The sequence below is a fragment of the Antechinus flavipes genome, chromosome 3 (genome assembly GCF_016432865.1).
Source record: "Antechinus flavipes isolate AdamAnt ecotype Samford, QLD, Australia chromosome 3, AdamAnt_v2, whole genome shotgun sequence".
NCBI lineage: Eukaryota > Metazoa > Chordata > Mammalia > Dasyuromorphia > Dasyuridae > Antechinus > Antechinus flavipes.
Window position 1 is genome coordinate 624,706,287 of NC_067400.1, and position 13,944 is coordinate 624,720,230.

Here is a 13,944-nt window from a genome sequence, read left to right on the forward strand (position 1 = left end):
TGAATCTGAACCATTCCCTTGCCCATGTTTTCTTACCCATAAAATGGGGCTGCTAATTCCTCCCCCATCCAGAGGCTCCCCTGTTGTCTCACCCAGGCTGGAGGAAGTTCTCCCTGATGGAAAGGCTCCGGCCTGGCACAGGATGGTAGGAACACATTCATTCAGTTCCACGGAATGACTATATAGTAAACACCTACTATGTGGCGGACATTGAGAGCAGAGCTTACATACTATTTGGGGGGGAGGGGAAATGGGACTAAATGAAAACCTTTGGCTTTCGGTTGGCAGCACTAAGAGGAAGGGGGTCATCACACATTGCCATGAATTGGCGAACCCTTCGGTGCCATTTGCACCACGTAGCTGACAAGTGGCCTTGTGACTCCCGCTCAGAGGCTTGCTGGCAGTGGAACCCCACTGGCTCCACGGGCGGCCCATTCCGGATGGGGAGTTCCAATTGTTAGGCAGTTGCCTCTGGCTTTCCTTGTTCCTACTGCTCCTGCTTCTGCACTTTGGGGCCCAGACTGGGTAAATCTACTTGGCTTCTCCGTGAGATCCCTTCCTTTCTATAGCATGGGATCCTCCCAACCTCCCCCTTCCCCCCCCCCCTCGCACTTTTCTTTCTACAAGGTTCCTCATCACTCCGGAGATTCTCCATTTAATTAACATCTTTCTTAAATAGTGGTGCTTTTAAAAAGGCTGCAGAATAGATGTCTAACTAGGCTGGCTCCATCAGAGAGGGTCAAGGGGCAGCTCAGAACAACAGGGAGTAAGGGCTGACTCGATAGATGGCTACGAAGGATGTGTAGGGGTGAAACAAAACGTGTGAGAGGCAGACGGAGAGCGGAAAGGCATGAAGGTTCCTGATGGGAGCTGTCCAGCCCCGGTGACCGGTGGGGATGCCCCTCGCCGGGGGGTGGAGGGAAGAATTGGGTCACTCTTTGGGGCTGGGCGGGGCACATGAAGTGGATGATATTGCCTGACGCAGAGACGGATCCGGCTGGATGGAGGGGGATTTTAGGGGGGAGGAGAAAGTGGGGGAGAAGGCGGACTTAGAGCTGATCCTCCCTCCCTTCCAAGGCATTGTGGCAGCGCCGGGACCTCATGCCCCACCTCCAGACACCAGGTAATCATACCCAGGCCCCGCCCCCAGACTCAAATCAGGTTCCACCCCTGGAATACAACCAGATTTAGGCCCCATCCCAGATAAACTGACAGTCAAAGAACAAACACTTATTAAACTCCTACTATGTGCCAAGCACTATGCTAAATTCTGGAGAATCGAAGAGGCCCTCGAGAAAGTCGCAGCCTAACAGCGGAGACTCCGGGCGAACGAGCAATGTACAGGATAACTAGGAGAAAGTCAACAAACGGAAGGCACTGGGATTAGGAGGGGTGGGAAGGCTCCGCCTCCGCAAAATCCGTGACCAACCCTCACCTCCTCAAGGCCGCGGTCCTAGACCGCATTTGGGGTTTTCCTGGCCAAGATAGTGTAGTGGTTTGTCACTTCCTTCTCCAGTTCCTTTTACAGATGGGGAAACTGAGGGAAGCAGTCTGAAATGACTTGCTCAGGGTCACACGGCTAGTAAGGGAGGAGTCTGCATTACCGCACTCCAGACCTGGCAGCTCAATTCATTCGTCACCTCGCTACCTCAGGCCCTGCCTAGAGGCATCTTCAGGCTCAGGGCCGGGGAAACACTGTCAACCTCAGGCTCCGCCCCAGGAACCACGGGCCCCACCCTCAGGAGGCCAACAACCAGGTCCAGTTCCGCCCCTGGGTCCTTAGGCTCCGCCCAGACGTCAGCATCTTTCCTCGTCGCTATGGCAACCATTCGCGCTTTCCTACAGCTCCGCCCCCTGACATCAGTCTCTCCAGGCAGTCGGCCTCCTCTCCAACGCTCCAGAACGGAGGGGAAGCTGAAGTACTTCAGTGAGGACTACCATTCCCAAGATGCCACGCGCTCCATCACTCGGACGGCGGCCGCTGACCAGTCCTGGGAAGGAGATCCGCGCGTGCGCTGGGGGGGGGGTCGTCGCCCCTCCGCTGGAATTTCTTCGAGAGCATGTGCGGAAGGGGCGGGACGCTGAGGGCGCTAGGCATTGTGGGCTTGTCTCCCAGGCCGCTGGTCGGGGGGCTAGCTCGGCGCAGAGGAGGGGGCACGGGTGGAGGCGGAGGCCGCTCCTGTCTCCATGGTAACACGCCAGGCCGGGTGGGGATGGGTGGCCATGACGATGGGAGAGGGAGGTAGAACGGCCCAGATCGCCATGGTGACGGAGGGGGTAATGAACGGGAGCGCGGTGGGTCTCTATGGTAACGAAAGGGAGTGGGGGTTGGGGGTGGGGGGAGAGTAGTTCCAGACTATGGCCATGATCCAGGACCCATTACCTTTCTCCACACTCCCCAGCTGCTTAGACCTGACCTCATCCTGTTTCCAGCTCCCAACGAAGTCGTCCCCATCCTCATCTTCATCCCCTCCCCCTCCCCCGGCTCCTGCCCCCGTCCCCATTCTTCCCCTCCCTCTCCCACAGTCCTGAGCTCTCTCCCTCTCCAGTTCCTCCCTGGACCCTAACTCTCATTGCCCTCAGTCCTGCCCCTCCCCAAGATGTCCTCTGGTCCTCACTCCCACCCCATCTTCACCTCTTCCTCCACTTCCCGCCTCCTCCCTCCTCCTCAGCCTGTCCTGGGCCCCCTCCGGGTGCTGCATAGCTAGGTGCTGGGCTCTCACCCCCATCCTGTTTTCCACTGCCTTTCTCCCTCTCACCCCGGCCCGCGTTGTCCGGCATGGCCATTCCCAGCGCTCTTCCCCTCTCTCCCCCTCCCCTGGAACCTGCCCCGCCCCCCTCCCCCCCCAGCCCAACCTGGTCCTTCCCCAGGGAGTGTTTGTGGCTGACGGCCCCCGGCAGGAAGTGCCCTCTGCTGGGGGAGGGAGGAGAGGGAGCGAGGGGCTCAGTTTGTCCCTGTGGGACGCATTAAGGGAGAGAGGGGTGTTCCCCCAGGAGGGGATCAGTGAGGAGGGGCTGACGGGCAGCGTCCAAGGCTGCTGAGAGCACAAGGAGGAGGAGGAGTGGGAGGGTTTGGCCGCTAAGGTCATGGTCTCTCTGGAGAGCAGATGGGGGAGGGGGGACTGCGAGGCCAGGGGTCAGTTTGTAGGAGGAGAGGAAGCTGAGGCCTCCGGTGTAGACACGGCTTCTCAGGAGCTCAGACCCAAAGGGCAGAAGAGAAATGGGAGGTTTGTGGGGGACGGGGCAGGCAGAGAGAGCGGAGAGAAGTGGGGGCCAGGACCCCCAGGCTGGGTGAGGAGGGAGCTCAGGGCCAGTGACTGAGGGAACCAGAGCACAGGGACTGTCCCCATTTTTCAGATGAGGAGCCCGAGGCTTGACGAAGCTCAGTGACTTGAGGTCTCAGTAAGTGTCAGGAGGGGCTGGGGGCCTCGGGGCCGTCCTTCCTGCCCCGCCTCTCTGGGCACCTCCCCGTTGCAGGGCCTGCCCCCCTCCCCCGGGCCTCACGGTGCGCCGGCTCTCCCTCCGCAGCCCGAGGAAGGAGCCCCCCGCTGCCCGGGCCCCGCCGGCGGCGCCACCATGGGCGAGCTGGGCCTGGGCCTGGAGTTCCACACGTGGCGCCACTTCAGCAGCTTCTTCGACGACTGGTGTGAGCGGCACAAGGTGCTGTTCATCATCGCCAGCCTCAAGCCCCTGATCTCCCTGCGCCAGCCCCCGCTGCCCTACCTGCCCAGCCTGGCCTCCACCCTGCGCTTCCGCTTCGTGCGCCTCATCTGCAAGCACAGCGGCACCTACGTGGGGCAGAGCGTAGTGCAGCGGGACCAGCAGTGAGTGCTCCCCACGGAGCCGGGCGGGGGGCGGGGGGCGGGGCTCGGGAAGCAGCAGGGCCCCGGGAGGGGACGGGGAGCTCGGCCGGCCAGCCCGGCACAGCCAGCAGAAGCCTTGGGTGCGGTTCCCTGTGGGTGGGAGGAGAGCCGGAGGGCGCCGGCCTGGGGCTCGGGGCAGGGTCGGTTGTGGGCCTGGCAGCGGCCGCGCGGAGAGGTGGCACCCGAAGGGCGGGAGGCTCATGGGCAGGGCTCTGCTGTCCGTGGTGCTCCCTGGCCCTGCTCCTCGCCCACCCCTTACTTACCTTGCTCCCTGCTGCTCTCCGGGGTGCTGCCTGCCCCCCTCCCGGGGTCCCTCTCCCCTTTCTCACGGTGCTCCCTGCTGTCTGCCCCTCCCCCCTCCCCTTTCTCACCGTGCTCCCTGCTGTCTGACCCTCCCCCCTCCCCTTTCTCACCGTGCTCCCTGCTGTCTGACCCTCCCCCCTCCCCTTTCTCACCGTGCTCCCTGCTGTCTGACCCTCCCCTCTCCCCTTTCTCACCGTGCTCCCTGCTGTCTGTCTCTCCCCCCTCCCCTTCCTCATGGTGCTCCCTGCTGTCTGCCCCTGCCCTTCCCCATGGTTTCTCCCCTCCTTCTCACCGTGCTCCCTACTGTCTGACCCTCCCCCCTCCCCTTTCTCATGGTGCTCCCTGCTGTCTGCCCCTGCCCTTCCCCATGGTTTCTCCCCTCCTTCTCACCGTGCTCCTTACTGTCTGACCCTCCCCCCTCCCCTTTCTCACCGTGCTCCCTGCTGTCTGTCTCTCCCCCCTCCCCTTTCTTACCTCGCTCCCTGCTGCTCTCCGGGGTGCTGCCTGCCCCCCTCCCGGGGTCCCCCTCCCCTTTCTCATGGTGCTCCCTGCTGTCTGCCCCTCCCCTCCCGCACGGTCTCACCCCCCCTCCCTGCTGCTGTCTCCCCGCCAGGAGCCAGAAGATCGACTGCCCGGCCCTCATCACGCTGCGCCTGGGCCCCAAGAAGGACCGGCTGGTGGTGACGGAGGCCAAGCTGCAGCACAACCACCAGCTCTCCCCGCGCGAGTTCTCGCGCTGCTTCAAGCGCAGCCAGCTGGAGGCCAGCCTGGGGCTGCCCATCCGCATCACCAACAGCGTCTCCAAGCGCTTCCTGGCCCCCGACCTGGTCTGGAACCTGGAGGACTACAGCCGGGCCAAGGACAAGGGCATGTGCCAGCTGCTCGGGGAGATGCACGCCCTCTTCCGGGCTGACCCCGGGGCCAAGGTCAAGCTGGTCTTCCAGGAGGACGTGGCCATCCTCAACTCCATCTTCCTGGCCACGTCGCACATGCGGCAGCTGGCGTGCTCCTTCCCCCGCCTGCTCTTCTTGGACCAGGCGGCCGGCCTGCCCGGGGACTTCGAGCTGTACTCTGTGCTCTGCCAGGACGCCAACGGGCGGGGCCGCGAGGTGGCCTACTGCCTGGCGCGCAGGGGCACGCCCGACCTGCTGGTCTTCATCGTGGCCTCGCTGGTGCAGAGCGTCCCCGAGATCAAGACGCTGGTGGAGTGCCTGACCGTGGGCGTGGCCTGCCTGGCGGGCGTGGACGCCGTGGAGGAGGTGCTGCCCTGCGCCCGCGTGCAGGTGTGCCGCGCTCAGGTGCTGGAGGCCCTGGGGCGCCGGGCGCGGGAGCTGGCGGTGCCCGGGGAGCGGCGCATCGCCAACCTCCTGCACAACCTGGCCCACGCCGCCTCCCCCAAGGTCTACAGCCAGTACCTCAGCGACCTGGAAGACGTGGCCCCCCTGGAGTTCCTCCGCTACTTCCTGGAGACCTGGCACCCGTACAAAGGCACCTGGGCCGCCTGCTGGGCCTACTACCGGGGGGAGAGCTGCCCCTTCGTGGACCACCTCGAGGCTCACCGGCAGAAGCTGCTGCCCGCCCTGGCCCGAGACGCCTCCCTGGCGGGCTCCGTCCGGGGCTTGCTGGACCTCCAGAGCCTGCCCGTGGAACTTCAGGGGTTGCAGGCCGAAGAGGTGGCCGAGCGCTACCAGGCAGCGGGGCCCGGGGAGGCGGCCGCCCTGGCCGCCGAGGAGCTGGCCCTGGCCCGCCACGGCGGGGGCATCCGGCCGGCCGAGGGGGGCGGCTTCGTGCTGGAGGGGACTGTGCGGGGGGCCTCCTTCACCGTGGGCGCCGACCTGGCCTCCTGCAGCTGCTCCATCTTCACAGCTGGCCGCCGGCCCTGCCGCCACATCTTCGCTGCCCGCCTCTGGGCGGGGAAGGCCCTCTTTGACGTCAGCCTTCTGCCCCCCGCGGGTGGCGACGATGGGTAAGGGCCTTAGCGGGCCCACGCTGGGGCTTCGTGCAGGCTCCCGCCCTACGGAGGCGGAGGAGGAGGCCGTGGCTTTGCCTTCCTCGGCGCCTCTTTGCTGGCCCTCAGGTCTGTGCCGGCCGGGCCGGGGGCGCCCGCCAGGCTGGCGGGGTGGGCGCCCGCCCCGGAGGCCGGGGGAGAGCAGGGCAGACTTGTATGTCTTCTGGCAAGAATAAAACGCATTCTGTCGGCTGTTCTACCTCCTCCGCGTTGGGCCGCTTTTTTGAGGAAAATGGTGGTTGGATCTTGGCCTTGGGAGTTGTGTGATGGAGGTGAGGTGGCGTAAATGATGACAGGGGCCGGAAACCCCGAGAGAAGACTGTGCCCTCTTGGGCTTCCTCAGCTCGGTCAGTCTGGAGCGCCTTTTAAACACCTACTGTGTGCAGAGCCAAGTGCTCGGTGGTCCCAGGAGCAGAGCAGGGTTTGGATGTGACCTCCTAGAGCTCACGGGGTGGGAGGTTGAGGGACCGCGGGGACCTGTCCCGTAGAGAAGCGCAGAGTGCCGGGCAAAGTGCCCCCTTACCCGGTGGGCAGGGGCAGGAGAGATCAGGGAAAACCTCTCAGGGAGGGCCTGTGAGCTGGTCACCGGAGGATGGGCAAGAGTGGAAGGGCAGGCGGCCAGTAAACCCTGCTGGGCGTAGGGGAAGGAGACTCAGGGAAGTGGCCAAAACTTCTGCTAACCCGAGGCTGAATCACAGGGTCAGAGACTGAGACAGAACCAGCCCTCGAGGCGGTCCAGCTGAATCCCCACATTTTGCCGCCCAGGGGCTGAGCTCCCTCCTGCTTTCAGGGATTGACTGAAGGTCATTGTAGCCGGTGAGTTCACCCTGAGCGCTTGGACCCAGTCTCTCAGATCCAACGCACTTGCCTGATCCCGGGAGAGCGCCGGCCTTCTGCTTTCTCCTTGGTGAAATGGGGGGGAGGGGGATTGGACAGGGCTTTTCAGCCTTTTTGAGTGCCAGTGGTGAAGCCTATGGACCCATTCTTAAGATAATGCCGTTGATTTGCTGGTCGTGTTTTTTCCACTTAGATGCCAACACATTTTTTTTTAACATTCATTTAAAAACATTTTTTGAGTTCCAAATTTCCTTCCTCCCTCCCCTGCCCCTCTCTAAAAAGGTAAACATTTTACATAGGTTATCTTCATGTAATCCTGTCAAAATATTAGTCCTTTTATGAAAGAGAAACTGATCAAAAGGAAAAAACCATGAAAAAAAGAAAGTAGAATGTTTCCATGTGCATGCAGACTCCACTTCTTTCTCCTTGTGGGTCTTTTAGAATTGGCTTGGGTCAGTGTATTGCTGAGAAGAACTAAGTCATTCACAGTCGGTCACCGTATAATGTCGCTGTCACCGTGTACGTTGTTTTCTAGATTCTGCTCGCTTCACTTTGCATCCGTTCGTGTCAATTTTTCCAAATTTTAGAATAATGTTTGTAAATGCAAAAAAACAAACAAAACCCAGCCTTATAAAGAAAACTTAATTACATTGAAATCTAGTTATCAGAATATTTATTAGAAAGTTGAGGGACTTAAGAACTAAGAAGGCTTCTTTACAATTTTTCCTCAATTACATGTAAAGACAATTTTAAACTTTTTTAAAAAATCGAATGACAAATGCTCTTCCTCCTTTCCTCCCTTCTCCTTTCGTTGAGAAGGCCAGCAATTCGATATAAATGATACGTGCGTGGTCATACAAAATATAGTTCTATATTAGTCATGCTATGAAAAACCAAACAGGAAAAATAAATAAAATTTATAAAAATAATTCTATCGGCATTCAGATTCTATCAGTTTGTTTTCCTTTTAGATGTAGATAGCGTTTTTTTTTTTTTAATCTTAAGTTCTTTGGAATTGTCTTGGATAACATTGGATTACTGAGAATTAGCTAAGTCTTTCACAGTTCATCATTGTACAATTTTGTTACTAAGGGCAATGTTCTCCTGGTTCTTCTCATTTGACTTTGCATCCGTTCGTGTATCTTTGAGGTATTTCTGAGAGCACACTCGTTTCTTGTAGCACGATGGTTTTCCATCAAAATCATATGCCATGACTTGGTCAACAGTTTTCAATTGATGGCATCCCTTCAATTTCTAATTCTTTGCCACTGCTGTAAATATTTATGTAAATATAATTCCTTTTTTTAAAGGGAATTATATTTACATAAATATTTATAGCAAAATTTCCCCTTTTTGTTCCCTTTTTTAAAGGGGAATAAAAATCTGGTAATAGCATTTCTGGGTCAAAGGGTTTATATAGATGGTTTCATAGCCTTTTGGGCACAGTTCCAAATTGCTCTCTAAAATAGCTGAATCGGTTCACAACTCCACCAGCAGTGCGTTAGTGTTCCAATTTTCCCACATGCCCTCCAGTATTTATCATTTTTCTTTTCTGTCATATTAATTACTCTGATAGGTGTGAGGTAATATCTCAGTTCTTTTAATTTGCATTTCTGTAATCAATAGTTACTTGGGACATTTTTTTCTTCTGATTCTAGATAGCTTTGATTTCTTAAGCTGCAAAGCACCTGTTCATATGCTTTGGGGGGAAATGGATATTCAGTGAAACAGAGGACTTTCAAGCATTCCCGATGAAAAGACCAGAACTGAATAGAAAATTTGACTTTCAAATACAAGACCCTGGAGAAGGTAAACAGGAAAGAGAGATCAGTAGGCTAAATTGTTTACCATCCTTCATGTGGAATGGCTCTTATCAGTTGGGGAATGTCTCTTATTTTTATAAATTTGACTCATATCTCTATATATTTATTTCCCCCACATTTATCCTACATTCATTCTCTGTGTATGTGTGTATGTGTGTGTGTGTCTGTCTGTCTTGTTTCTCTCTTTGTCTCTCTCCTTTCCTCCCTCCCTTTCTCCTCTCCTCTCTCAAAAGTGTTTTGCTTCTGGCTACTGCTTCCCTCTATCCACAGTCTCTTTTGTCAGGTGCTCTCCCTCACCCCCTGACTTTTCCCCTTGCCCTCCTATTTTCCTATATAGTAAAATAGAATTCTATTCCCAGCAGAATGGTATGTTATTTATTATATCTCTGAGCCAGTTCTGATGAGTGTGAGATTTAAGTGCTCCCCCCATTTCCCTCATCTTCCTCTTTACTATAAATGGTTTTTTGTGCCTCCTTGATATGATATAATTTTCTTTCTCCTTCTCCCAGTGCATTTCATCTCTCACTTTTCTATTTTTAAATATCATTCCCTTCTAGTCAAATCCCCTGCCCCTGCCCTTTGTTTAGGTATACTCTTTCTAACTGCCTTAATAATGAGAAAGTTCTTAGAAATAACATCTTCCTATGAAGTAATGGAAAAGTTTAACCTGATGTCTGTCTTATGATTTCTTCCTTACCTTCTCTTGAGTTTTGTATTTGAAAGTCAAATTTTTTTCTATTCAGCTTTGGGCTTTTCATCGGAAATGCTTGGAAGTCTTCTATTTCATTGAATATACATTTCCTCCTTTTCCCCTGCAAAAAAAAAAAAGACATTTTGCTCAGTTTTACTGGATAGGTGATTTTTGGTTGTAATCCTAGCTCCTTTATCCTCTAGAATATTGTGATTTAAGCCCCCTGATCTTTTACTGTAGACACTGCGGAACCTTGTGTTACCCTGGCTGTGGTGCCATAATATTCAAATTGTTTCTTTTTGGCTCCTTGAAGTATTTTCTCCTTGACCTGGGAGCTCTAAAATTTGACTCAATATTCTTGAGAGTTTTCATTCTGCGATCTCTTTAAGAAGATAATTGGGGGATTTTTTTTTATTTTCAATTTTCCCTCTGCTTCTAAAATATCAGGGCAGTTTTTAAAAAAAAAATATTTTATTTTATTTTATTTCATAATAACTTTATATTGACAGAATCCATAATAGGGGAATTTTTTTACAACATTATCCCTTGCACTCGCTTCTGTTCCAATTTTTCCCCTCCCTCCCTCCACCCCCTCCCCTAGATGGCAAGCAGTCCTATATATGTTAGATATGTTAGGGCAGTTTTTCTTGATAATTTTTTGAAAAATCATATTTAGGCTCTTTTCTTGATCATGCCTTTCAAGTAGCCCAATAATTCTTAAATGATCTCTTCTGGATCTTTTTTTTTCAGTCATTTATTTTTCCTAATGAGATATTTCCCATTTTTCTTCTTTTGATTTTGCTTTATTGTGTCTTGATATTCATGGATTCATTAGCTTTCTTTTGCTCAATTTCACTTTTTAAGGAGTTCTTTTCTTCAGTGAATTTTGTACATCCTTTCCAATTCTCTTTTTTTTATTTAAGCTTTTTATTTTTCAGAACACATGTGTGGATAATTCCCCCTCACTTCCTGCACGCCCTTCCCTAGATGGCAAGTAGTCCAGTACATGTTAAACATGGTAGAAATATATGTTAAATCCAATGTCTGTATACATGTTTATACAATTATTGTGCTACACAAGAAAAATTAAATCAAACTAGTAAAAAAACAACCAAACAAGAGAAGCAAAATAAAATGTAAGCAAACAACAAAAAGAGTGAAAATGCGATGTTGTGAATCACAGTCTGTTCCTATGATTCTCTGGGTGTAGATGGCTCTCTTCATTATTGAACAATTGAAACTAGTTTGAATTATTTCATTGCTGAAGAGAGCCACATTCATCAGAATTGATCACTGTGTAATCTTGCTATTACCGTGTACAATGATCTCCTGGTTCTGCTCATTTCACTCAGCATCAGTTCATAGAAGTCTCTCCAAGTCCTCTCTGTATTCATCCTGCTGGTCATTTCTTACAGAATAATAATATTCCATAACATTCATATACCCCAATTTACCCAGCCATTCTCCAAATGACGGGCATCCACTCAGTTTCCAATTTCTGGCCACAACGAAAAGGGCTGCCACAAACATTCTTGCACATACAGGTCCCTTTCCCTTCTCTAAGATCTCTTTGGGGTATAAGCCCAGTAGTAACACTGCCGGGTCAAAGGGTATGCACAGTTTGGTAACTTTTTGAGCATAGTTCCAAATTGCTCTCCAGAATAGTTGGATCAAGTCACAACTCCACCAACAATGCATCAGTGTCCCAGTTTTCCCACATCCTCTCCAACATTTATCATTATTTTTCCTGTCATCTTGGCCAAAATGAGAGGTGTGTAGTGGTATCTCAGAGTTGTCTTAATGTGCATTTCTCTGATCAATAGTGATTTGGAACACCTTTTCATATGACTAGAAATAGCTTCAATTTCTTCATCTGAAAATTGTCTGTTCATATCTTCTGACCATTTATCAATTGGACCCATTCTTTTTAAGGCATTTTTTTTCATTGGATTTTTGTACCTTCCCCACCCCCCCCCCCCCCCCCCCAATTTGGCCTATTCTGTGCCTCTTTTACCAAACTTTTGAGCCTTTTTTCATGATTTTCTTGTATCATTCCCATTTCTTTGCCCATTTTTTTCCTTCATCTCTCTTATTTGATTTTTAAATCTTTTTTGAGCTCTTTCCTAGCCTAAGACCAATTCACATTTTTCTTTGAAGCTTTGGCAGGAGCAGTTTTGACTTTCTTTTCTTCACAATTTGTGTTTTGATCTTTGTAATTACCATGGCAATTTTCTATAGGCATATTTTTTTTTCCTATTTGCTAATGAGTGAATAGGGCACTGTTTCCAACTCTAGGCCTTTCTTGCTGCTGCTCTCAGAGGTCGTTCTGGAGGTCAGTAAGTTTTAAGTTTTTTCCAAGGTGGTTCTAGGGAGAGGTGTGCTTTCTACTCTTCTGGCCTGGGCTCTGGTCTGTGACTGACCACAAGCATTCTTTTCTGACTTGGAGCTGGGACCAGGGTCCCCACTTCCCTTGTCCGCAAGCTCTGATGTGCTAGTGCTTTTCTTCATCTTGGGTCTGTGCTCAGCACTGCAATCCAGATCCTGTAACCAGAATCCTGCAGCCAGTGCCAGGAAGAGGACCTTCTTTTGACCGGCTGTCTAACTCCCTTCCTGTCTAGGGGCTGGAGGCTGGAAGCCACTCTGCTGTTGCTGCCGCTTCAATTGCCCCTCTGAGGCTCGCTGCATGTTTGCTGGGTTGGGGACTGCACAGGTGCAGCCTGCGCTGGTCTGCACTCTCACCAGTGTGATGCATTTTCCTGCCTTCTTGGTTGTCCTGGACTGGAAAATTGCTTTATTGCATCCTTCTGTGGGTTCTGCTACTGCAGAATTCATTCTGAGGTATCCTTGAGAGTTTGGAGGGGACGTGGGGAAGCTCAGGCAGCTCACTCTGTCTTTTCTCCACCACCTTGGCAGAGAAGGCGCTTGTGTCAGGGAGCTGGCTGCCTTTGACTCTTGGCTCTGCCATAGACTTTCTGGGTGATCTGAGCTAAATAATGACTTTTCTTGACCTCCATTTTCTCCTCTTTTTTTCTTTTTCTTTTTTAAAGTGATGGGAACGAAAGCCAAGATTCTGTTAGCATAGTCAGACAGCCTTGGACTACTTGTCTGTGTGATCCAGAAAAGGTGGGCCTCCCATCTCCCATCCCTAGCTCATCTCCTTCCATCTTCACGGTGGGCGTCCGCCAAAGGGCTGTCCAGAACTTGCTTCTTTTCTCCCTTTACTTATTCTTCCATTCTTTCTGATTTCCTCAGTTCCCATGGCTTTAGTCATCCCCCTATGCAGGTGACTTCTGGCTATCCAGCTCCAACATTTCTGCTGAACTCTCCTGGATCCAGATTCACCAGCTGCCTCTTGAACGTCTCTCAAGTCCGCAGAACTTGCGTTCTTTCCCTGTAAGCTCTTTCCTCTTGCCAACTTTCCTGTTGTCCAGAGTACCACCCTCCCCGGGGTCTCCAGCACCTCCCTCACCCCTCTCTTCTTGCCTTTTTCTATCCATTCCTACATTCCCCCTGGGCCCTTTGGTCACAGAATTTTAGACCTGCAAGGGATCTCAGAAGCGCTCCAGTCCTTCTGGTCCTGTTATTAATGTCCCCAACAAGACACCCTTGAGCTCTCTTGAATACCTTCAATGAGGGGGACTGGTGATTTCTCAAGTCAGCCTGTGCTTCTGCCCCTCCCGTCCCTACATTAAGGCTAAATCCATTCTTCAACTTGATTCTTGCTTCTGCCCTCCACAGAAAGTCTCTTCCCATTTTTTCCAGATACTGGAAGACAGTGATCACTCCCCCTTAAAATCTCTCCTCTTCAGACTATAAGTTCAGTTCCTTTTAACAAGATGTGTACTTGGGACTCTCTAATCTTTGGGCCATTCTCTTCTGGGCATGTGCTAAAGCCTGATGATCAGGTTGGGAGCAGACTGAAATTTCCCTACCTTTCATGGAAGCTCAAGGTTGAATTAGAATTAAAAAAAAAAAAAATTATCCAATCCCACTGTTCACTTATTGTGATCCAATAAAACCCCCAGATCGTTTCCACAACTGCTCTTGACTAGCCACTTATTTTTATTCCACCTTTATCTCTTTTTTTGTGTCTAAGTATACAACTCTACTTTCAGCCCCCCCCCTTTTTTCATTCGATGCAATTCTCTACTTTTTTGCGTTTCCTTTTTAAAATGTATTTTGTTAAAATCCCCCAAAATACCAATAGTTTGTTTTAATAAAATGGTCATTTTCCCTACACTGACTTGGTTTCTTGCCAGATCCACTTCCTGAAAAGGTTTATCAATTATCAACAGAAAGGAGAGTCAAATCAAGATTCCTGCCCTGGGTGGGGGAGGCCCTAATTCCCCAAATGCTTATCTTGTGGAGTTTTATAAGCTTGTCAGCAGGGCTCATCCCAGGAATCCCCTAAGAGGATTT

At 51.8% G+C, this 13,944-nt stretch overlaps 1 protein-coding gene across 2 annotated transcripts; it reads left to right on the forward strand.

Annotated features, from left to right (window-relative positions):
- Positions 1-636: 636 nt before the first annotated feature.
- LOC127556604 (uncharacterized protein ZSWIM9-like) lies at positions 637-6,234 on the forward strand. Of its 2 annotated transcripts, none has more exons than XM_051989851.1 (3): positions 637-2,190; positions 3,529-3,824; positions 4,780-6,234. In XM_051989851.1, exons 1-3 carry the CDS (start codon positions 2,188-2,190, stop codon positions 6,134-6,136), a joined length of 1,656 nt encoding a protein of 551 aa, XP_051845811.1. In that variant the 5' UTR covers positions 637-2,187; the 3' UTR covers positions 6,137-6,234. The 2 variants fall into 2 exon arrangements, with proteins under 2 accessions (XP_051845811.1, XP_051845813.1); XM_051989853.1 differs by lacking the exon at positions 637-2,190 and adding an exon at positions 2,233-2,308.
- Positions 6,235-13,944: the final 7,710 nt, after the last annotated feature.

Bases quoted from the DNA above. Each gene is read 5' to 3' on its own strand.
- LOC127556604 (XM_051989851.1), top strand. The intron at 3,825-4,779 runs GTGAGTGCTCCC...TCTCCCCGCCAG, and splicing joins GTAGTGCAGCGGGACCAGCA to GAGCCAGAAGATCGACTGCC.